The 23,685-nt window shown below is 33.8% G+C and overlaps 2 protein-coding genes across 2 annotated transcripts; both read right to left on the bottom strand.

Moving 5' to 3' along the window:
* Positions 1-1,470: 1,470 nt before the first annotated feature.
* On the bottom strand, positions 1,471-3,978 carry LOC132615764 (mavicyanin-like). The gene is made up of 2 exons (XM_060330358.1): positions 3,664-3,978; positions 1,471-1,935 (listed from the first exon to the last, which is right to left on the bottom strand). Exons 1-2 carry the CDS (start codon positions 3,833-3,835, stop codon positions 1,586-1,588), a joined length of 522 nt encoding a protein of 173 aa, XP_060186341.1. The 5' UTR covers positions 3,836-3,978; the 3' UTR covers positions 1,471-1,585.
* Positions 3,979-19,894: 15,916 nt separating this feature from the next.
* LOC132615238 (uncharacterized) lies at positions 19,895-21,718 on the bottom strand. Its single transcript, XM_060329800.1, has 2 exons — positions 21,658-21,718; positions 19,895-20,613 (listed from the first exon to the last, which is right to left on the bottom strand). Exons 1-2 carry the CDS (start codon positions 21,716-21,718, stop codon positions 19,895-19,897), a joined length of 780 nt encoding a protein of 259 aa, XP_060185783.1.
* Between the last annotated feature and the right edge of the window lie 1,967 nt (positions 21,719-23,685).

The raw sequence follows: 23,685 nt of genomic DNA on the forward strand, positions 1-23,685 counted from the left end.
TATATTTACAAGAGATCTTTTTAACGGGTCAAATAGTTGGAATTTTTTATTTTTATTTTTGTTGTTTTGAGTGGTGGTGAGATTTGAACTCATGACATTTTGTTTGCGCTGATACTATATTAAATTGTGAAACTTTTAAACGAGATCGTCACACAACTCAACACATAAGTCTTCTAGAATCTCTGCCTTTTACGTAGCTAGCAATATGATCCTTGACAGGGGAGCCCGGTGGTGGCTATGGGGTGCGGTTCACCTGAATCCCCTTAGCCGAAATATTGCTCTAGCCTATATATACAAGGTTAATTTTTTTCTTTAATGTATATTTAGTAAATGTTGAACCCCTTGGCTTCTTCATTTGTTTAGTCCTTCATATTTTTGAACCCCTTAATGAAAATCCTGGCTCAGCCGCTGATTCTCGACACACCCCTCATTTTCACCTTGTAGATAAAGGTCAGGTGCATTGAGAACCAACCTCCAGTTGAGGTGGTTCTGGGAAAACATGGCTTCTTGAGTGTTGGAGATCATTTCTTGAACAACAATCACAATGACATTAGACCATTACTCAGCCAATATAATTTTGGTCACAAGAGATTAAGCTACAACACCCTCTAATTTTTACAAATTATTGTGTATTTGCCCCTATCCCTGCATATTTTTATTGCAACAGGTCTATATTGTAATTGTCATGCATTTTTGACAGGGATTATTGTATGAAGTAAACCGTTCTATCGGAAAATATTGTTCATAATTACACCATTTTATGACGGTTGTCACATAGATCATATCTTAAACCAAAATTGCAGAAATAAACTACTTGAAAGTGCAAATAGATCAAGTGATACGTCATATCTCATCCTTACAAATATTACTATCAATCTTTTGGAATCTACTTGTTATCCAAATTGTATCTGTCATGCTTCCCACATTATACTTGTGCTTATCAATAAACATTGGATAATCTGATTTAGTAAATAGTTTTTCAAACTAAAATGTTCTAGAGCATATTAAACACCTTTTCTTGAAAGAATTGTGCGGATATTGATGTAGTAAGTCAAAATTCTTAGCTTCTTTCATTTAATTTTTGGTGAATTCATACCCTTAAGGTTAGAAAATTCTTTGGTGTTATGCTTTTCATTAATAGAGCTTTATTAATGAAAATGGACTTTACATGTCTAAATTCTTCGAGTTTGTTTTTTCGTATTTACTCTTGGATTGTGGTGTGAAGTTATCCTTCTTATGTTGGAGTTCTGTGAAGGGTCAAGGCAAAAATTAAAAAAATTCCTAACAGTGGGGGTGACACTAGATTAGAAGTTTAACACATAGTAAAATTTCGATGATAGATCAATCACGAAAAATCCAGAATAAAAGCTGATTCCATGAGTCTACTTTACTGTCACTCCGAGGCTTCCTCGGGATAACTCATACATTCTAAACTACAAAATTCATTCTTTGAATAAGACAAAAAAAAAATAAGGCCAAAACAAAGCCAACGTATTAATATATTAGTTCAAATAAAGTGGTACATCTTCCTACTAATAATCCTACTTAATAGAGTCCATAACTCATAATTGTTTTTTTTTTTCATCTAAAGGCCCAATAAGCATAAGAAGATTGATAATCCAACAACCAGAAGGTATGAAAGCCCATTTAAATTTGTTGATGCAGAAGGTAATGTCGGCCCATCAGCTACAGCCATTGATCCAACACTTTGGGCCGTGTTTTGCTCTTTGGGCTGGATTTTAACAGGTATTTTAAGCCCATTTTTGCAGCTCTCCGTGTTCCCGCTAGCGAAGTACCTGATTCCTTCTCCTTCGAGTGATATCGTATTTAAGCCGTCCGTGTACATCTTGATCGGGTTCGTTACATCACACGATGTAAAATCTTCCTCGCTTCTAAGCTCCACCAAACTCTCATGAGCTGCGGAGTAGGTGAACCCTGTTCATATAATACGTTAATCTTATATGAATCTTTCAATTTGTGAACAGTTATAGTTACAACTATTACTACGTTTCAATCTAAAACAAACTTATGGTCGACTATACAAATTTTCAATGAGGATGTTTTCTCCATTTAAGAGAACCATTGAATGTCAAAAAAAAAATTGTCATAATTCAAATTCTTATATCATGAGCTTGAATTTCAATAATTTCCTTACTACCATTATTGAACATTTTTTACTACCCATAAACTAGTTATACGATAGTAAATCCTAATATGATGATTTAACACAGTTAAACCCTAACAGACTAATTTAGTTACGCTTGTTTGCCCAAGGGAAAAAGTATCAGCACAAATCGCCAATAGATGGGGTATTTAAATGGTTTTAAACAATTCACCTTATGAGCTAACTTTTAGATTAAGCTAGATCCAAAACTTTGTCATAGTATTGGAATCCAACGCCACATATTATATTATTCAAGATGTAGATGTTCAATCCTAAACGTTCAGGGTATCAAAGTCAAATGGTGGCTGTAGATGAGATGTTTGATCTCCTTATATTGTCTCAGACAATCCCCATTTCAAGAATTTAGTTCTGAGGTTGAATTAGACCTAAAAAAGAGCACCAAAAAATTATTTGGCACATTGAATGGTAACTATATACTATAAAATGTGGGGAAATTATTATTATTATTATTTTTTAAACCCTCCCGCAAAAGCTTCCCACTTTTTGCCCCTTGGTGTGCTCACAACCTTTAGTTTGGAGACGAAGGACGCTTACCCATTTGAGCAATCTCCCTCTTGTCTGTGGGGAAATTATTAGAGGTCAATCGAAAAAGTTTGTTTTCTTTAATTAAAGTATATTGACAGATTGATATTTGAGCCGAAGAATACTTTACGAGCTCACAAGTCACAAATTTCGAAGTACGCGAACAAATAGTACACTTTAATTTCACGTGATTTTGAACATTAACATTTAAACCTTTTGAGATAATATAAAATTTCATATTTAAAAAAAAATCATAAAAAAGTTGATTGTTACATATACGTCTATTCTCTTTGCTTTTAAATATCTAATAATCCTTTTTTAACCAATAAAATACCAGATTTCGTCATCCATAGCAGATAAATCCTACATGTAGAATCAATTTAACGCCGCCGAAATTGTAATTTTTATTCAAACAATATATTTGTGTTTAGAAAATTATTAAATATATATAAATATTAAAATTAACCCAATTATTAGCATTTAAATCGGTCTAAAATTCAAAATCGATAAAGTTAAATCTCGGCGCTGCCAGTAAATAAACTGAAACCAAACAGGCCGAAATAACAAAATTTTGGGCATTTATAAACATAAAGTGAACTATCAAAGGATCTTATTCTTGAGTTTAACTAATACTATGTATTTATTATTTATAAGTGTAAGAGAAATTTACACCATGAGGAATATTAGTTAAATCCTTTATTCTTTATAAATGAGAAACTAATATTTTCCTTTCCTTTTTTTAATCCTTAGTTAAGTAACACTAGCAACTTTTTTTGGACTCAAAATATAAGTCTACAAGTCATGAAAGATAGGAGTTGTACTTTTAGTTATGCATTTGTTACCATATTATCTTTAAATAATTTGATTATGCAAATAGAATCATATTAGGTTAAACTCTATCAACAAATTAAACACAATATTTTTTATAAAATAAAAAGGAGAATGAAGAAGCTCACAGATTTTGTCACCAACTCTGAAAACTCTGTTTGAGGACCAAGAAGCAACATCAGTAGATGGGTCCCACCCTCTATCTTCTCCGACTACATGATGTACCTGAGCTCCGGCCACCGTCGCCGCCGTGCAAACAATCGTCACCGCCGCCACAACCAGCAACTTCATTGCACCCATGTTGGCTAAAGAAAATAGTACTAAGCTTGAAAGCAAAGTAAAGGCAAAAGCTTATAGTAATAAGCTTTTATCACTCTCAACAAAGAGAGAGAAACAGAGAAAGATACAGTACTAGTAGTACAGTATTGTTTTTGTTAGAGGAAGTATGGGACTTTTTTTGGGGGGGGGGGGGGGGGGGGGGGAATATAACCATAAACCTTAGGGGTCGTTTGGTTCCATCAACATATTCGGTGAGGTCTGAGAATGATGAGATGTACGCAGACATTTCACTTATCTTTGTGGAGTCGTTTGGTTCTAAGAAAAAAAAAATAATCTTAGAATAAAACTACGATTTGTAAAATCGTTCGATTAGACATCTTTTTAACGATGACGTCTGTAACAACATTGCACTATAACGATTAAAAAAAATTGAAACCAAATTTTGATGTTATGTATATTACTTATATGTTATCTATAACAACATTTCGATATAGCAGTCAAGAAATATCACAACAAATAATGCCGTTATAAAGAAGTCGTTACTTTTGACGGTCGTAAAATTTCTCATATCTAAGATAATCTTTTGTATAGTTACTAGGGTTCGATTCTCAAAATTAAACTCCGCATAAGTTATGCGGAGTCCAATATTAAAAAACGAAATGTTATCTTCACCACAAAAATAATTCTTATACGCTTTGAACCCTATTTCATTTTCTTGTATAACCATTTAGCATACCCAGCTACTGATATTTGGATGAATATATATTGATTAACAGGCTTGTACAACTAAATTTAAACCAAACAGTCCCCAAGGAAGTCCCTTCCAAAGGTGGGGGTGAGTAGGTAGTGAACTCGGGGGTTGGGGGTACAATGAGGGATTCGTGGCAGTTTCCTAAGAAATAGGACATACTATTACAAAAAGGAGGTCTGATTAAAGTGAATGGTTGGTAAAAGAGTTACTTCATCCTTTTGATTTTTATTATTTTGCCACGTGCCCTTTTTATTACCCGCTGTTCTACCTACCCACCATTGGTAAAAAATTGTTACAGCTCAGTTGTTAGTACTCTCTTCGGATCAAAAAAAGAGTCTACTTAACTATTTACACACCCCTTAAGAAAATATTAACTCTTAGATAAAAATAGGTAATTTACCCCTAATTAAATAGGCATTGGTATTTGATCATATAACACTTAATAGGAGCAAATACGAAAAAATAAGGTTAATTCTTTCTTAATTTGTTAAGTAGACTCTTTTTTTATCCAAGAAAAAGGCTAAGTATCCAGAGAGAGAGAGTATTTTTTTCTACCTAACGTTTTACATCCCACCCTCGTTTTTGTCATTTATTGTAAAAAAATGGTTGCACTGAATATTTCTATACCAAACCGATTAATGCACAAGTGCTTTGCATCTAAACTTTTAACACGTATGTTTTTACTTTAATGTGGCTCTTTATGTTAATTTGCTTGGTTTTGTATAGTACATTTTTGCCGTATTTAGACTTAGATATTCCATGTAAATTTAATAACTCTAAAGTGGGGCTAAAAATTGCAAAATTGAGTTTTGCTAACATATCTTTGTTTACGGAAGCCAAATGTAACATTGGTTTTGAATTTAGTTTTGAAACCAAACTAACATTATACTTGTTGGGAAAAAGGGTGTTAATTAGCCCGTTAGCTTATAGTTAACTCTATCTATAATGTATAGTATACTATTATAAATGTTGGAAAGATGATGATCTTCTACATTAATATGATTTACAGAAAGAATATTCTCCTTATTTTCTTAGAGAAGATATTCAGGATGTGGAAATAAAAAAATTCATCTGTCTTTCGAGAATTTCTGACGATTTTGTAAGTCTCCTAATCAGTATTTACAAGTTTTAATACGAAAATATTACTCTTGACCAAATAAGAGTTTGTAAACGTTTTAAACTAACTTAACACGTAAAAAATTTGACTTAAAATGGCATAATACAGGTGGTTAAGTGAACCCACTCAAATGATATCTCCTCCTGTCAATTAACAAAAAAGTTCATCGGTCAAAACTCAAAAGTCAAAACCATAAATTAACAAAGTTTTAACTGACGCCTTGATGGTAGCTTTGTAACAGTTCCTAAAATATACTCGTCCCTCGCTCAAAAAAGTGTTTACTCAATCATTTACACACTTTTTTAAAAAATACTAAAAAAAAAAGTAAGTAATTTGATTAGACTATCCCTAATCAAATAGATATTGAGATTTACTTAACACTTAATAAGAGCAAATCTGAAAAAATAAAAATAAACTCTTTCTTAATTTGATAAATGGATATTCGATTTGAAAAGAAAGAAAAAAAAAAAAGATAAAAGTAAGACACTCTTTTGAACGAGAGAGAGTGCTTTTATTATACTCTGCTTTTGATGATGACTAATGCTATTGAGGCTGCCTTTTCATGTCGGTTCACAAACTTGAAATTCTTGCTAAGAAGATAAAAGAATCTTAAAGTCGCGGAAAAAAGTGATGTTTTTCTCCTTTTAAAAACATCCGCAATAAATTTAAAATAAAGATTGTACTGTTGATAATCACTGCATACAAACGTCTTATATATATGTAAATTTATATGATCATTGCTACTAGTTAGGTGCACTAATTTGCTTTTATTTACAGTTCTTTACCATTCATCGACATAGCATAAACAAAACAAAAAAAGAGAGATCCTAGATGGAAAAGGACAAAAACAAAGCCTAGATGGTAACTAATTATATTGCACCTAATGTAACTAAGTTCTCGTAGAAAAAGGATTTGCCAAGCACATCTTTATAACGTACGTGTGGCTCTCTCTATAATAACTCGTCTTTAGTTAATCGTAGTTGCAACTGGCCAGTGGCCACCGATGGATACTGGCCAAAGGAAAAAAAAGTTCAATATCTGAAGAGATTATTTTTGAGATTTTTTGTTGGCTTCCTGTCAAGATTTTAACACGTTTTAGATTCGTTTCCAGATTTTGTAACTCTCTCATCTCGGATTCATATTTTATAGAATTACATCAAAGCCACTTTTCTATATATCAACATGATAGTAAAACAACAAAACTCCTTGCATTCTCAAAGGGAGGTCGAGAAAAGCTTTACACCATAAAGTTTGGACATAAAACCAAAGCATCCCCTTTTCGTGTTGAGAAATTGGACCGTGTTAACTATTCTAATTCCGCTTATGCTAAAGGTTTATTATGTTTATGGGATTCACGAAGTTTAATTGACCCTGCTATTATTTTGAATCCTAGTACAAGAGAAACAAGATTTCTTCCTTGCCTAAGTAGTATTGTTGATAAAGAAAATTTAAAATATGGTAATACTTGTCGTTATTCATTGGGTTTCAACCCAGATACAAGGAAGCATAAAATCTTGATGACCTTTTTCTATAATAGTACAAATAAGTTGACGAGAAACTGGGTTTTCACTCTAGGAACAAATGGTGAATCATGGAGAGAGATAAAAATAAGTGTTGGCAAAATAATCTGTATAAATTTAAATAAAGTTTTGGAATCTATAAAACACTTAGGAAAACCAGATTACACAATCTGTAAAACCTTAAAATCAGGAAATTACGGAAACTGGAAAATGAACAGAAACAGTGTTAGAAAAATATTTTCAGAATATAATCGAGCCCACTTAGTTCAATGTGTGTCCTTAAGGAAATTATCCCCCTCACAGTACTCGAGGTTAATGGAATATCCCCTCCCAGGATAGAACGATTATCTTACCAGAATAGTAGTACTCCAAATTCTAGTAGCAGCGAACCACTCAATGGCAGTATATCACACAGAAAAAGAAACTTTTAAGAAGAGTAAAATTTCAGAAAATTCGTAAGGAATTTCTGAAGGACTGAACAAATTTATATAGCCATTGCTCTGGTTTAGTGAAAAGTTGCAACCTTTGAGTTGCACCTTTTCAGTTTAGTTGCATCTTTTCAGAAATATTTCCCATTCAACTTAACTAAAACCCAACAATCCCCCACATGAATGGGGAATGGCTATAAGGAAAAGGAATGCATGGACGAGTGTGTGATTTACAAGCAAGGATTAATTGCATCTGGATAAGTAGGTTTCCCTTTGAACTATCCGTAGTGAACATATGTCGGATATACTCGGTCAATCGGTAGATTTGATCTCTTTGAACCGTCGAGCTTTGGTGTATACCTAGACAACCACATGTCACACAATCAACCCTTTACCGTCTATGGTTCTCACGGTCGTGTTCGTTTCAGCCATGAACATCGCCTGGTTTCATAAGTGTATAGAGAATGGGCTTTTTCTATCATTCTCTTTGAAGCGGCTTACACTTCACACTCACATAGGTGATTTCTAAAACGTGTCATCACGTAGATACACTATTTGGTCATACCTGCCAAACTTAAAACCCATTAAACAACTTAAGCTTTATTAACTCGTTAAAAAGCCTTAATGTTGTATCCTTATTCCTGAACATTGTCTTCATCACGAGAATGGATTGAGTTATTTGACAATGTCGAACCGTCATTCATAACTTTGTTTGATCTCTTTGAACTTAGCTCTTGGGATCTCCAGTCTGCTAGGTAGAGTTACCGCCATGATGACTTGTCCTAAGCCTTAAACCCATTCCCTTTCGATGATCTTTCAACTACCTCTCTAGTTAAGCCTTTTGTAAGCGGATCCATGATGTTATCTCTAGACTTTACGTAGTCAATAGTGATAACTCCACTAGAGAGTAGTTTTCAAACGATATTATTTCTCCGTCGTATGTGAGGAGATTTCCCGTTATACATAACGCTCTCTGCCCTTCCTATTGTCGTTTGGCTATCACAATGTATGCATATTGGTGCCAATGGTTTGGGCTAGAATGGAACATCTTCTAAGAAATTCCGGAGCCATTCAGCTTCTTCACCGGCTTTGTCTAGAACTATGAACTGAGACTCCATTGTAGATCGAGCGATACAAGTCTGTTTGGATGATTTTCACGACACTGCTCCTCCACCAATGGTAACAACACATCCACTCATGGATTTTGTTTCGAACGACCCAGTGATATAATTTTTTATTATAATGCAAAACAAAGCTTATACAATAGGATATTGTGCAGACTGCTAACTATACTTAAAGTGACATCATGACACTCGTGGATGGAGAAACATCAGTTATGGCCACAACCTTTTAAAAATATATATATTCTCAACCACTCCACTTCTTGTAAGTCTACTTCTTCAATTATCCAACTGATAGCACATTCACCGATGTGAAAATCCAAGCTATTGTCAATTTTTATCATTATCATCAATTGGCTCTTCGATTTATAAACCAATGAATTTATACATTCAATGAACCGTCTTGTCTTTCCAAAGAGTTGTTTTTCAACAGACACATTTTATCATGAAAAGTCACAACCTTTCAAGTGTCATCCGTTCACGAAATTAATGAACATGACCTGTAATGAAAGACATATGATCAACCTTATCAAATTAATAGTTTGATCAACTAGTTCTTACCAAGACGGAACGAGTTATGTGAATATTTCACTAACTACCATATCAATACCACCAAGGGTATACCATGTCAATACCACCAATGACATATATCGTGCGGTTGATATAATAGAATAATGTCAATAAGTCAACATTTTCTGATTCTATCGAAATTTTCTGATTTGTGAACTAGAATCAATACCCTTTACTATTGGTGGCATATCTTATGAAAACACAATCAACAGTTATCAATCCTATTTTTACCCTATTAGGTTTAGGAACTTGCACTTTAGCCAAACACCTCCCACACTTTGAAGTAATTCAAGTTGAGCTTTCTTCCTTTCCATTTTTCATATGGAATAAATTGTGTTTTTCTATAGGCACTCGATTGAGTATTCTGGTAGTCATACGGATAGCTTCCTCCCACAAGTTCTACGGGAAACAATTACTTATTATTATCAATGATTAACTGATCGTCATATTTATCAACCAATAAAAAGCGGATAGCCTTTCTCCAACATCCATTCATGAAGGAATATAACTCTTCTGAACAAGTGTATAACCAATTATCAATTTGGTATACTAGTTAATCCCAACGACCAGCATATCAAGTATTCATTAAGGATTTTATGGGGTTGGCATAATATAAAAGTGTCAATTTTCACATCTTTTATTTTTCCAAATCAAATTAGACAATAAGTCTAATATGAACTAATCATAAATTTTATATCAAGCCGAAACCCCCACATTTTAAACATTTGATATGGAATTGGATATATAACTCTCTCCACAAGAAATAAGGCCAAAGAAAACTAATCTCTGTGATTTTTATCCAAATGTCACGATGATAAGTCTTTAATTCTTAACAAAGATTTTTTGATTAACTGATTTGTGATATAAACAACTATAACCACCACCATTACATACACGGTGCAATTAGATTCTCATCTTAAAGATTTCCCTACTTCAATCAATGGCCAAGATATAAAGGAAAAACTGACTTGGAATCATTTGCCATGTCAACATTGATCACCACTTTATGCGAACCATGAAGCTTCTCAATAAAATATGTGAGAAAATTAGTACTGCCACGTTTGAGTTAATACTTCAGTCATACTGGAAACAAGTAATGACCATATCAAATAGCACATCTTAAGCCTACCAAATGCACTATTCCAAAGACGATTTTGAATTATCACAAATGAATCATTTACCCGAATATTTATGAAGACAAAATTCATAAAAGTCACTAGGGTAGAAATTTTATAAATAATAATAAGCAAAATTAAGAAAGTAGAACCCGATTATGTCACTTTCTTGTTGACCCATCTTTCATATAAATTTATTTACTCCCAATGTCGCAACACTTCTCACATCTAGAAGTGGAACGTGGATCTCTCACGAATAATTCATTTGATGATAACACAAAGTAAATAGAACATTAGAAATAACTCAATTAGTTAGTAGAAAACCATGATAATGGACTTCAATCTACAAATTAAATACTCCCTGGTGCAATTTTTCCCTTTCCTTTCCAAGTTGATCAACTCAAGTTTGCTTAGGATGAATCTGACAACAGATTTCTTCAAGGAATAAGATTTCTTATCTCATGGTTACTTTACAAAAAGTAATGACTCCACGAAGCATCAACAGTGAGCATTAGTTGAGATTTTGTTGTCGACTTTCACAATTTAATTTATTCTTGAATGGAATAGACCTTTTCAACAATCGCAACAGTTACAACGACCGAAGAAGTGCATGAGTAGGACACAACAACAATATCGCTAATCCTTCACGTACCACTCTTCTCAGTACCGATCCTCTATCTTTCTCAAGAATAGCAATATTGAGAAACAGGGAATCGAATTTCCAAAAGAAATATCACCACCGCAAACACTTACTTTGGTTAGGAAAGAAAGTGTTGCACTAATATTTCTAATTACGAGGTGTAGGGGAACCTTTTTTATCCCTCTATGACTAGTTTGCTCACTGGTGGAACCACACAAACATTGAGACCTTTCTTCAGTCTTCGTGTTTCGGAAAAGGAACTGCCAACCTTGTTCTTTACTTTGCATAACATTTATTTATTATGCTAACCATATTCCTTTCATGTCCTAGTCTTTGACCAATATGCACATTACAGAGAACTCTTCAAGTCCAGTAGTTCCCTTCTCAACATTTGAATCTACCCACGTCTTTGTTCAAATGCAAGACCGAGAATCTGTAAGGATATCAAAACTAGCGAATACATAAGGTAGATTTTCCTCAGGACTATCCAACAAATGATCACGGATACATGATTCTGAAATTTTCGTCTATTGGGCATCCAAAAGAGTCATTAAATTCCTTAACCAAATTAGAAGAAACGTTGCTTTCCTCCCCTAACCAAATTTAATAAACGGCGAAGTTTTTATATCTTCAAACCGAATATTATTTGAAATCAATCAGTGAAGTTTTTATATCTTCAAACCGAATAACAACAGTGAGAACCAGCGAAGATTTTATATCTTCAAACCAACGAACATTACTAAATTGGTAAAGTTTTTATATTCCTTAAACCGAGTAGTAACTTGGAGTAGAAAATCACGCAGATTTTAATCTCCAAAAAGCAGAGTAGAAAACCACAAAGGTTTTAGTCTCCAAAAAAGTAACTTATTTATTTCTGAACAGAGTATAATCTCCAAAAACAGAAAAGAGATGAACCCAGGTGCCAAGTCTAAAGTGATTGATCTAGGATCGAGACTCCACTAAAGAATTTATTGAATCCAACAAAAAAAAATCCTTTACAAAAAAAAAAAACTGCTTGAAATGACAGTAGAAATAACATCGAAAAGGTGTGTTGGTTTAATTGACGCTCATAAGTCACAACGACTCTTTCTCGTAATATGAGCAGTCACGAAGCGGCTTTGTAAACACATAGTCTCAACAAAATTCTTTAGCATCACAAAGTGCACTTGGTTCAAAGTTCTTAAATACTTGGCTTTCAATCCTTTGAAACATGTCAATGTGCTCAGGCCGAATGCAAAACTTTCAATTTTATCTTTAAATAAAAACGTTGTTTCTTGAATGGCTTAAACGGCATAAATTAATAGGTGACATCACATGGAATAGAGCTTTTCAATCTAAACCATTGTTAATTAAGAAAGGTAGGCCAGATTGCGAAATACAAGTCCAGATGACGTCATATACAAGACGTCAACTAATATGACAACAATGGGTAACTAGCATCCAGAGTCCTTGAGATATTTAACATATCACAACACTTCCTCCTAACAGCCATTCGGTAAAATAATTTCCAAAATTTTTAATTCTTGAATACAGAATAGAAAAAGAATATAATTTCCTTAAGATTGTTGGCAAAATAATATGTATAAGTTTAAATAAAGTTTTGGAATCTATAAAACACTTAAAAAAAAACAGATTACACAATCTGTAAAACCTTAAAATCAGGAAATTACAGAAACTGGAAAATGAACAGAAACAGTGTTAGAAAAATATTTTCAGAATATAATCGAGCCCACTTAGTTCAATGTGTGTCCTTAAGGAAATTATCCCCCTCACAGTACTCGAGGTTAATGGAATATCCCCTCCCAGGATAGAACGATTATCTTACCAGAATAGTAGTACTCCAAATTCTAGTAGCAGCGAACCACTCAATGGCAGTATATCACACAGAAAAAGAAACTTTTAAGAAGAGTAAAATTTCAGAAAATTCGTAAGGAATTTCTGAAGGACTGAACAAATTTATATAGCCATTGCTCTGGTTTAGTGAAAAGTTGCAACCTTTGAGTTGCACCTTTTCAGTTTAGTTGCATCTTTTCAGAAATATTTCCCATTCAACTTAACTAAAACCCAACAATAAGCACACCTTATATTACATCATCATTGCTAGAAGGAGTTTACATTGATGGAGTTGTCTATTTCTTTGCGGATTACTATAAGACTTGTAAAATTTGCATTGTGACGTTTAATATTAGAACTGAAGAATTTATAATTATATCATCATTGTGGGATGGTCACATTTGGTGGAACTACTATATTCAATACCAGTTGATAGAAGTTGAAGGTAAATTAGCCGTCATTGATTCTTCATCGGGATGGAGAGGAGAAATGCAAGCTAGAATTTGGATTTTACAAAACCGTCATGATGAAACAGAAGAATGGGTGCATCAAGAATTAGTTTCAGAAGAAGATAAATGTTGTATTAATAGTGAAAATATCATATTAGCTGACAGGAACATGGCCACAGAGGCAGATCCAGAATTTGAAATTTATGGGTTCCCGTTTTCCAGCGATCTCAAATATATATATATATATATATATATAAACCATTTCGAAGGGCCATGAAATGGTTAGAAAAAATTGTGAGAAATTGTATTACAATATACGAGGAAAACAACCAAAACAAATGAGGAAGAAGAATGAATTAGCGCCTGAGATTTGGGCTTCAACAAGCTTTAAATTTGGATGGTCTCTTTTAATTAGACTTTTGTGATTTTTAATGAGGAAAAAAAAATGAGGAAGAAGAATGAATTAGCCTTAGATTTGGGCTTCAACAAGTTTTAAATTTGAATGGTCTCTTTTAGTTAGACTTTTGTGATTTTTAATGAGGAAAAGAGAAATAAAACTGGTGTTTGGTTAAAAAAATGAAACAGGACTTTAAAACAGCCCAGCAGGTTTTGAACCCTGATCATGGACAGCAAAGCTTTAGCCGACCCCTTCTTTACCATCGGACACAACGCATCTTTGACATGTGTTCACAGCGAAATATATTTATATATTCAACGGATTTCACAGTATAAATATATGGTCAGGGCAAACGTTAATGGGTTCCCGAGAACCTCCACCGGCACTGTAGATCCGCCCCTGCATGGCCAGGTCCAAGTCCAAGCTCAAGTCAAATACAATATTCTTATATGATTTGGAAAAATATTGGTGGGGAGCTATAAAAATCTTGGGGCTTGCAAAAAAGAGGGATAAGATTACTCGTATATATAGTTATGATGAGGATAGCCTTTACTTGCTTTGACAAATTTAATTTGATGTTACATACTTTGGTATTTTTAACCATTTAGAATTTTGATTCTTTTCTTCAGGAATTCTAACTAGTAATTCTACTTTGACCTAATCTTGTTATAGTTGTCTCAGCTATAGAAAATTATTTGTATGCGATTTTTGATGGATAATTGTTAGAAATTTGGTGAATAATAAATTATTTATATATTTAGTTTTTTGTCAAGGGTCACACTTGCCGGAAAGTTTTCCGAAATCCAGCAATTTTGGTGTATTTATTATTCTCCAATAAAGTAAATTGTGTCATTATTTTCTGTTAGAATATATAGAGTGCACTAAGCTATTATCATAACTGCGACCTTTTCCACTCCTGCCACGGCGTGCATTCTAGTACTCCCTCCTGTTAAAAATAAGTGTTCGCTTAACTTTTTTCACGCCCCTTAATAAAATATTAATTTATAAAAGAAAACTCTATTTCTTTGAAGAAAAAAAATATTTTTACTAAATTATCATTAATTAATAAAACTCTTACCTATTTATTATCTTGAGTAAATAGGGGAAAATATAAAAAAATAAAGTTAATTCCTTCTTGATTATATAAGTGGACACTTATTTTGAACCAAAATTAAAAGATTAAGTGGACACTTATTTTGAATGAAAGGGCGTACTACTCTTGATCTTATTTGATTCTTGAAATTTATCAAAAGTGCTTCCTTAAAATATTCTGACGGCTATAATTAACTAACCTTATGAAAAGAAAAAATTAAGTGGAACTCACGTTTAGAAGTGCAATTTGTACAATTTCTATTATATTTTTATCTAATTTTGATATCACGTGTTTACACTTTCAATTATTTTTGATATATTCCTAGTGTATGCGGTAGCTTTTTGGTGTTGCAATTTCATTAGACAAACAAACTGTCACAACAAGATAAGGCGATCAATTAGTCATCAAAGAAAATTATTTCTTTGTTAGGTGAAAAATGAGTGATGTGCATCTTAACGGTGCATAGGTTATAATACTTGTGATTTAAGCAAAGAATAAGAAACATAAATTAATTGTAGGTTTCCCCAAATTGGGAAGGTGTCCATGTCCTCGTAAATTGGGAAAAAGTTGGTCATGTACTGTTGCCTATTTAGGACCAATAAGTACGCATTGGTTCATGAAATGTTTCTTTTATATAATATATTAAATAATTCTCTATCTCACGAATAATATTTACATAAATTGAGCATCTAATTAAATGTTAGGTGGATGTAATACTCCAATATAAAACAAGCTTACTTTGTTTATATATATTCCACCATTCACATTCACCCATATTTATATTTCCCTATTATTTATTAATTATTTTGTTATTAATTAACCTAAACAATCGCCTAGCCAATAGATTAAATTAAAAATAGCCGACGAATACATAATATATGAATAATTCATATAAAATATGTGTTGTGAATAACTATGTATAACCAACATATAATTTATATATACGGTTAGAAAAATAAACAGTGAATTAGGCATATAAAGATCCCTTAATTTATGAAGTACTTGGAGAGCCCTTCTTAATTTTTTTGGTGCGATCTGCCGAATAATAGGTCCCCACAGCCTAATGCGTGGTTCATTTTGATTTTGTTTGTTGTGCCTATTTTCTAGTGATAGCATAGTCCTACTACAATAGGGTAAAGTTTATGGTTAAAATTCACAAATAGCTATGTTCTAGGTCTTTGTAACCGAAAAATTACAGTTTTAATGGAGTTTTGAATTTCAAAAGTGAAATTCCAATCTATCGACATTATCGTGAAATTCTATGCTAGTGGATATTTTTCAAAGACATAGCAGAAAATAGTCATTTAAATAAAATATACTCGCACTTGATATTTACACCGGGCTGGAGCAACCTTATGCATTGTGTAGTTCACTATTTACGCTTCTAGTTAGTTAATTGAATTAAGCTTTGATTGATTCCAAAGTAATTATTTCATATTTCGTATCTCATATTTCAACTTGACAAATTTTCAGCTTATAAGAGTTTGTTATTAGTTTTCAAATGTTACTTTAAATAAAAGAATTTCCGTAATTATTTATTTTGTCTAAAAGTTGATCGAATTAATCTCCAAAAAAATAAAATAAAGAAACAACAAAGGCATAGAAAAGTAGTTTATAAGGTTTTGCAAAAGTCAGAAAATAATTAAAGTTTGGTTGAAACGCAGTTTTGGCAAAAGCACATAGAAGTTGTTTAAGAAAGGAAACATAAAAAATCGGCATGGACTAGTTTGGTCCAATCTAATGGACAAGCCAGTCCAACACAAATCATTTTTTTTTGTGCGGACTGTCCTTCAAAGGCATTGGTCTTTAATTTTCGTCCCTCAAATTTGAAATCTTTAATTTTTGTCCTTCGCCTAAAATTTATGGGTTCAAGGTTCGAACCTCCGCTCAGTCAAATATTAAAAAAAAAAAAAATGCAAGGCAGAAGTTTATAGTAAAGTTAGGCCTATTCGGGCAAAGTTAAGCCTATTCAGGCAGACTTAAGGCAAACTTTTGCCTGAATACGCCTAACTTTGTTCCCAAAATTAGGCCTATTCGGACAAAAGTTAGTCCTTAAGGCAGAAGTTTGTAAAATTCCAACTAAGTAAAAAAAAATTGCCTGAGGCATAAGGCAGAAGGTAGAGTCATGCAAAACTCTACCTTGCGATTTTTTTATTTTAATTTTTTACTAAGTGGAAGTTCAAAACCAAGGGATTTTTAGCGAAAGCCAAAAATTAAAGACCACCAATTGGAGGACAAAAAACTAAAGACTAGTGCCTTTGAAGGACAATCGTGCAAATGACCTAACAAAAATTGGCAATTCATAAGTTTGGGCCATTTATTAATATATTTTATGTATGTATGTATCTGAATTTAAACACTAGATAATTAGGAGCGTTTGTTTTCTTAGCATCTGAATATATATAGTTTGTTTTTAATTAAAAATTAAAAATATCAAGTTACTACTCTTAATAGATAATATATTCACACAAATATTAAAAAATAATATTAAATTTTTGTTGTGTTATATTCATTATTTCTTTTATAAATTACACTCTAAATGTTAGCGTTGGAGGCAACTTGAGGTGGTGGAGGTCCGCAGTGAAGGTTGTAAGGTGGTGGCCAGTGTTGTCGTGGTTAATTGAGGAGGCTGGTATTGATGGTTGAACAGTGATTGCTAGTTATAGTTACGTTGTGGAGTGATGGTCGACCAGATGTGATGGATATACATTGATGGTTAATTATGAGATGACTGACAATGGTGATTAATATTAGAGGATAGTGGTAAACGGTGATTATAGTAGTTGGCGATGGTAGTTGCTGATGGTAATAAACAAAGTTGTAATAAAATTCTTAGGTTTCCAAAAATCCTTAAGTGAAGGTCTTTACAATTTTAAGACTTTCTACAAGGTCTAAATGATTCAAAACTTATTAAAGGCTAATAGATAATTGTAAAGAAAAAGTAAATATACGTATATAATAAACTAAAGTGTGAACAAATATCTCCATTAAGGTGAAAATAAATGAGATTTACAACAACGTCAAGCCCAAAACAAAAAAACAAAAAAGTGAAGTGATCAAGCTCAATATATAAACTTAATAGAAAAATCTTAGTTATGCATGTTCACAGACTATATAAAGATCAACATGTCAATTTTGTAATGTTTTTCGTACAAATAATTACAAACAACAAGATATATAGGAAGAATCATAATATATGATACATACATATCATTCTTCAAAAGATTTTCTTGGTGAGCAAAGTATGATACTATCTTCTTCTTGAGGCAACCTAAAACTAACCTTCTTCTTCACTATCCCACTTTGTGTTCTATTCATCAACCCTTCTTCTCCACCAATAATATTAATCTCCTGATCAATTTTTCTAACTCTTTCAGAAAAACTAATTCTTGGAGTACCAAACAAGTCCTTATTCACCATGGCTTCTGGTGATGAAAAGCTAATTCTTGGTGTATAAAAATTGGAATTATTCACTTCACGACGTGGAGAAGTTACACAAATTCCTTTAGTAGTTTTAGGGTTATTTATGTAATTTGGTGAATCCAAAAAACATTGGTGTAAAGATTTTCCATGAAGAAGAGTACTATTTTTACTTTTTGGTTGATGAATTTCTGAATCTTTTTGACTGAGACAGCAGAGATTTGCACCCATAATTGGGATATAAGTTTTTATTCTAACATGAAGATAGGATAAACGAAAAAAATTAGAAAAAAGTCATGGTGGATATTTAGGGTGAGAAATGAACTGAATTAATTTTGGAGAGAGGTTTTTAAAGGGTTTTAAAAGCGGAGGGACCTAAGAGAAGAAGTATAATTTTATGTTCAACGTTGGCTTAGTTATTGACAAGAAGTTATTGTCATATATAATTTAATTTAGTGCTATTATAAGAACAAAGTTGTCGACCATAATTAACTGGTCCGGTTAATTTTGATTTGCATCAAACAAGATTAATAAGGGGAAGGGAAGAGTAAAGTGCTCCCTATCAAAAAGTTTTCCTTCGTCAGATATTCAAATCCGAGACAGTTGATTAAGGCCTCATTTGTTTGCACTAATTGGAGGTCTGAATCTGAATGGTTCAGACCTTAAGTCATTAAGTGCATTTATTTGCATTAAGATCTAAGCACTTATTGGGTCTGAATAGGTCTTAATCATTAAGATCTTGAACCAAGTCTTAATATCATTAAGAGACATTTTTGTATAGAACTTTTTTATCACCAACCCCAACCCTCCACCTCAACCCCACCCCCACCCACTCTCCACTCCAACCCCACCCATCCACCTCAACCCCATCTCATAACCACCCTCCCTCCCTCCCTCCACTCCAACCCCCCGCTCCGCACCCCCACCCCCCATCCCACCACCAACCCCAATCCCACCCCACACCACCTACCCCCACTCCCCACCACTAACCCCCACCCCATACTGTAAGAGAATATTTTCCATGTCTGTTTTCATTCATTCCATAGGTTAATATACATCATGTACATCATAATTGTAGGCTATAAATTAAGGAAGGATTTACTCGAAGGGAAGTATGACCATAACCACGAATCGGAATCATGTTACCATTACCAATAACAATGCTATTATTTTTGCTCAATTGATAGTAAGATGAGAGAGTACCTTGGGAGTTGGTCATGTGATATGTGGCTCCGGTGTCCATGTACCAATTGTTGTCTTCGGGCGGATTTAACGACATTGTATGCATAGCTTGATCAATATCTGTGGGCGCATACCCACCATGTGAAGACGGGGCTGCCGAGTAGAATGATTGAGGAGGACGAGCACCGAGAATACCTTGTTGGGACTGGGCTGGCCGTGACTGCTGCTGCCACCCGCGAGGCTGCTGCCAGCCAGTGGTGGGGTAGGGGCACGGTGGGGTGGCCCACGGTTGAGGCCCCCAAGCAGCCCAGGGGGGTAAAACCATGACTGGGCAGTAGCCCCTTGGTTCGGCGATGCTGCGGGCAAATTGCCCTGGGCGGTGTGCCGGCTGCCCCCGCCGCTGCTCTCCCCGTTTCCTACGCCACCACGGTGGCTGTTGCGATTTCAGCCGCGACGACCGCGGTTGTTCTTCTTTCCGCGATTGTGAGAATTTCCTCGATTATTTGAACCATTCTCGGAATTGTTGGACTGCCCATTACTAGAAAAATTATGAGGATTAACATTGTGGGAAACGAGAGCAGCATTCGACCCGGAGTCGTGGATGGCGTCCTCGCCATAGCTGTCTTCCTCAAGTTCGAGCATCGACCGAACAACGTCAAAAGATGGGAGAGGAGTACGGTGATGTACCGTCGTTCGAAAGGTTTTATATTCCTCCGATAATCCACGCAGAAGACGAAGCACAAGTCGTTCGTCGAAAACTTTGTGGCCGACGTTTGCGAGATTGTCTGCAAGAACTTTTAGCCTGGTGCAGTATGCTTTCACATTCGGAAAATCCACCAATTTGGTGTTGGTGAATTTTGCATCAAGAGCAAAAGCCCTAGCCGATTTGTTGTCCTGAAAGAGATGAACAAGACGATTCCATGCCTCGGCTGCGGTGTCCTCTTGATGAATGATCGTGTTGAGAAGATCATTCGATATGGTACCATATATCCATTCACGAACAATGTCATCTAGCCGTTCCCATAGAGCCTTCGTAGCAAGTTTCTCGGTTGCTGTTGCCGGTGGTGGCACGGTGGGGGAGGCAGGAGGTAGTATGTGGTCGATCACCAAGTTTGCTCGGCAATGAAGCTTGAAGAGGGTAGCCCAGTTGTTGTATTGGCTTCCTTCATAGTCAAGAACAATAGGAATGCATGATTTGATATTGGTGACTGTAGTCGCAGGTGCAACTTGGAGGTGTCAGCCATGGAGAAAGGGAGGAGGAAAAGCCGAAGAGGAGGAAGACAAGAAAATTGTCGGCAGCTAGGGTTTAGGTGATCGACGGCTAGGGTTTAGGTTGCTAGGGTTTTAGGAGAGACCTAGTCTGATACCATGAAAGAGAATATTTTCCCTGTCTGTTTTCATTCATTCCATAGGTTAATATACATCATGTACATCATAATTGTAGGCTACAAATTAGGAACTAATTTGACTAATGGATTCTAACATCTGCTATCCTAAAATAGAAGATTACAAAATATATGAGACTGAATATGTACAGATTCTAACACATACCACCCACCCCCATTCCCCACCAACCCTTTCATCAACCCCTACCCCACACCACCCACCCTCACTCCCCACTACCCCCGCCTCCCACCACCAACCCCACCCCTCACCCCAACCACCGACCACCCACTCACCACCCACCACGACTACAAAACATCTCCACCATTACTAGTGATCATAAATGTTTCATTTTTTTTTATCAAATAATCTTTTTTTAAAATTTGTATTTATTTTCTACTATTTATTTACTTTTTAATTTGAATTGTATATTTATTATGTTTAAATAAACACATTATGCACATTCTGATATTGAAAAACAAACAGTCTTAATCATTCAGTATTCAGACCTAGAGAAAACATCTTAATAATTCAGATGTGCATTTAGATTCAGACGTGTTAATCTTAATGAAAACAAACGAGGCCTAAGAATAGAGGGATCCGAACTATTTCATTACACCCTTTGATTTTGCTCTATGATTAAGTTATTACTAGCTAGTTTTCACAAATTAGCCATCACAAAGTAACATGTAATAAAAATTAAAATAACATGATAAAGGAAACCTAGTCTAAAACCTTCCAACCATGTTTTTATCTTTGTTTCATTAAGGACTTAATTTATTTGCATGAACATTTATAAAAGATATAATTGCAATTTTTTATACCTTCTCCCCGATCAATCAACGGGAACGATATTAGTGAAAAGACTCTTGAAGTAAACGACATTAGACAAAACAATTTAATAAGTAGCATAGCAATGACGACTAATTAACGTATTTGTTCAATTCAGCCCGAAGTAAATGACGACATTAGACTCTTAACAAGGAATATCAGTCCACTTCAAACCTAATTATACTAAGGTTGGTGATAAAAGCAAAGCAAAAAGAAAAAGAAAGTGGATGATCGTTTGCATGTATATTTGTCCACACTTGGTATTTACAACCATCAGTTAAAGTAAGATAATTGTGATTAAGTAAAATATGTACTCTCAGTTTAATAGTATGTAATTACTAAGATTAAAATTAATTAATTTTTGTATAAACACCACATGTCAAATAGTGACTTACAGCCTGTTTGGCCAAGCTTCTAAAATCAGCTTATTTTAAAAAGTGTTTTCTTCAAAAGTAAAGTACTTGTGGTTAAAAGTAGTTTGTGTCTGGCCAATTAATTTAAAAAGTACTTTTGAGCAGCAATTAGTGTTTGACCAAGCTTTTAAAAAGTGTTTCTAAGTGTATTTTTCTCAAAAGTACTTTTAAAAAAAGTGTTTTTAGGCAAAAGCTATTTTTCCTAGATTTTGAAAAACTGTTTTTGCTACTCCCCAAAAACACTTATTTTTCCAAAAAGCTTGACCAAACACCTCATTTTTTTTAAAATAAGTACTTATTGAAAAAATAAGTATTTTTGGGAAAAAATAAGCTTGGCCAAACGTACTATTAGTGTTTGCAGATATTAGAACTATAAGGAAAAGTACTAGAAATGAAAAAAAGTGAAAAATTGAATCAAGAGGATGCTCCTTGTTATTGATCAAGATTCTGATCCAGAATCATTGTATGTGATGATAGGTAGAAGTAGGGGTTTATATGGACAGGGTTGGTTCGGATTTTTTAAACACCAAACCAAATTAATTGCGTCGGGTTTTTAAATTTATACACCAAACCAAACCAATAAAATTTGGGTTTTTCAACCTCGAATTTTCTCAGGTTTTTCGGGTTTTTTTCGGAATAGTCTTGATACAAAACATATAACTTTTACTTCAAATATTTCTTTAGTCCTAGTAAGATACAACTATATAATTAAGGTGTTTCATAAGAAAATAACAAAAAATGTGAGAAGAATGATGACAACAACAACAACAACAAGCCTAGTAGAATCCCACCATGTGGGGTCTGGGTGAGAAGAATGATGACATTATATTAAAATATTCAACAAAAGATAGTAAAATCGGTTAAAATAAATATTGCTAATCAATAAGCCATAAAGAAAATGACCATAATTTAAAAATACTAAGTCGTACTAAAATAAGTACGGCTAATAACTATTAATTACATGACAAGAAAAAAAACTTAAGTTACGTATTTTCACTCTCTAAACCAATTATGCAAAACTAAAGAATTGATATCCAACATTATAGTCATTCCTAGTGGTAAATTGAATTTCTTTTGTTAGTATTAGTGTTGGGTTGGTTTTGGTTTGGACTTTATGTGAATTACTAATATCCATAGGATATAAAACTTATTGACATTCAAAATTTGAAGTTCAAGCTTGAATAATATGATAATAGATAAAAAAAAATACAAAAAAATTTAAGAAATATTTATAAATTACATTACAAATAATATTTTTATGTATAAAATATTTTAAAAATTGAATACATGTAATGTCGGGTTGGTTTGGTTCGGTTTGACTTTTTTTAGCTAAAACCAAACCAAACCAATTATAGTTGGGTTTTTTTTTTCAACACCAAACCAAGTCAAACCAAACCACTAGTAGGATTTTTTTCTCGTTTTGACTCGGTTTATCGGTTTGGTGCGATTTGTCGGTTTACTTTATACAGCCCCAGCTAGAACCAACAAAATTATCTAGACTATATCACTCCCTAAATTTTGGAGGATGCTCCTTGGTAATTGATCAAGATTCTGATCCAGAACGTAGTATGTGATGATAGCTAGAAATAAGAAAATTATCTAGACTAT

Source organism: Lycium barbarum, chromosome 10 (assembly GCF_019175385.1).
Source record: "Lycium barbarum isolate Lr01 chromosome 10, ASM1917538v2, whole genome shotgun sequence".
Classification (NCBI taxonomy): domain Eukaryota; kingdom Viridiplantae; phylum Streptophyta; class Magnoliopsida; order Solanales; family Solanaceae; genus Lycium; species Lycium barbarum.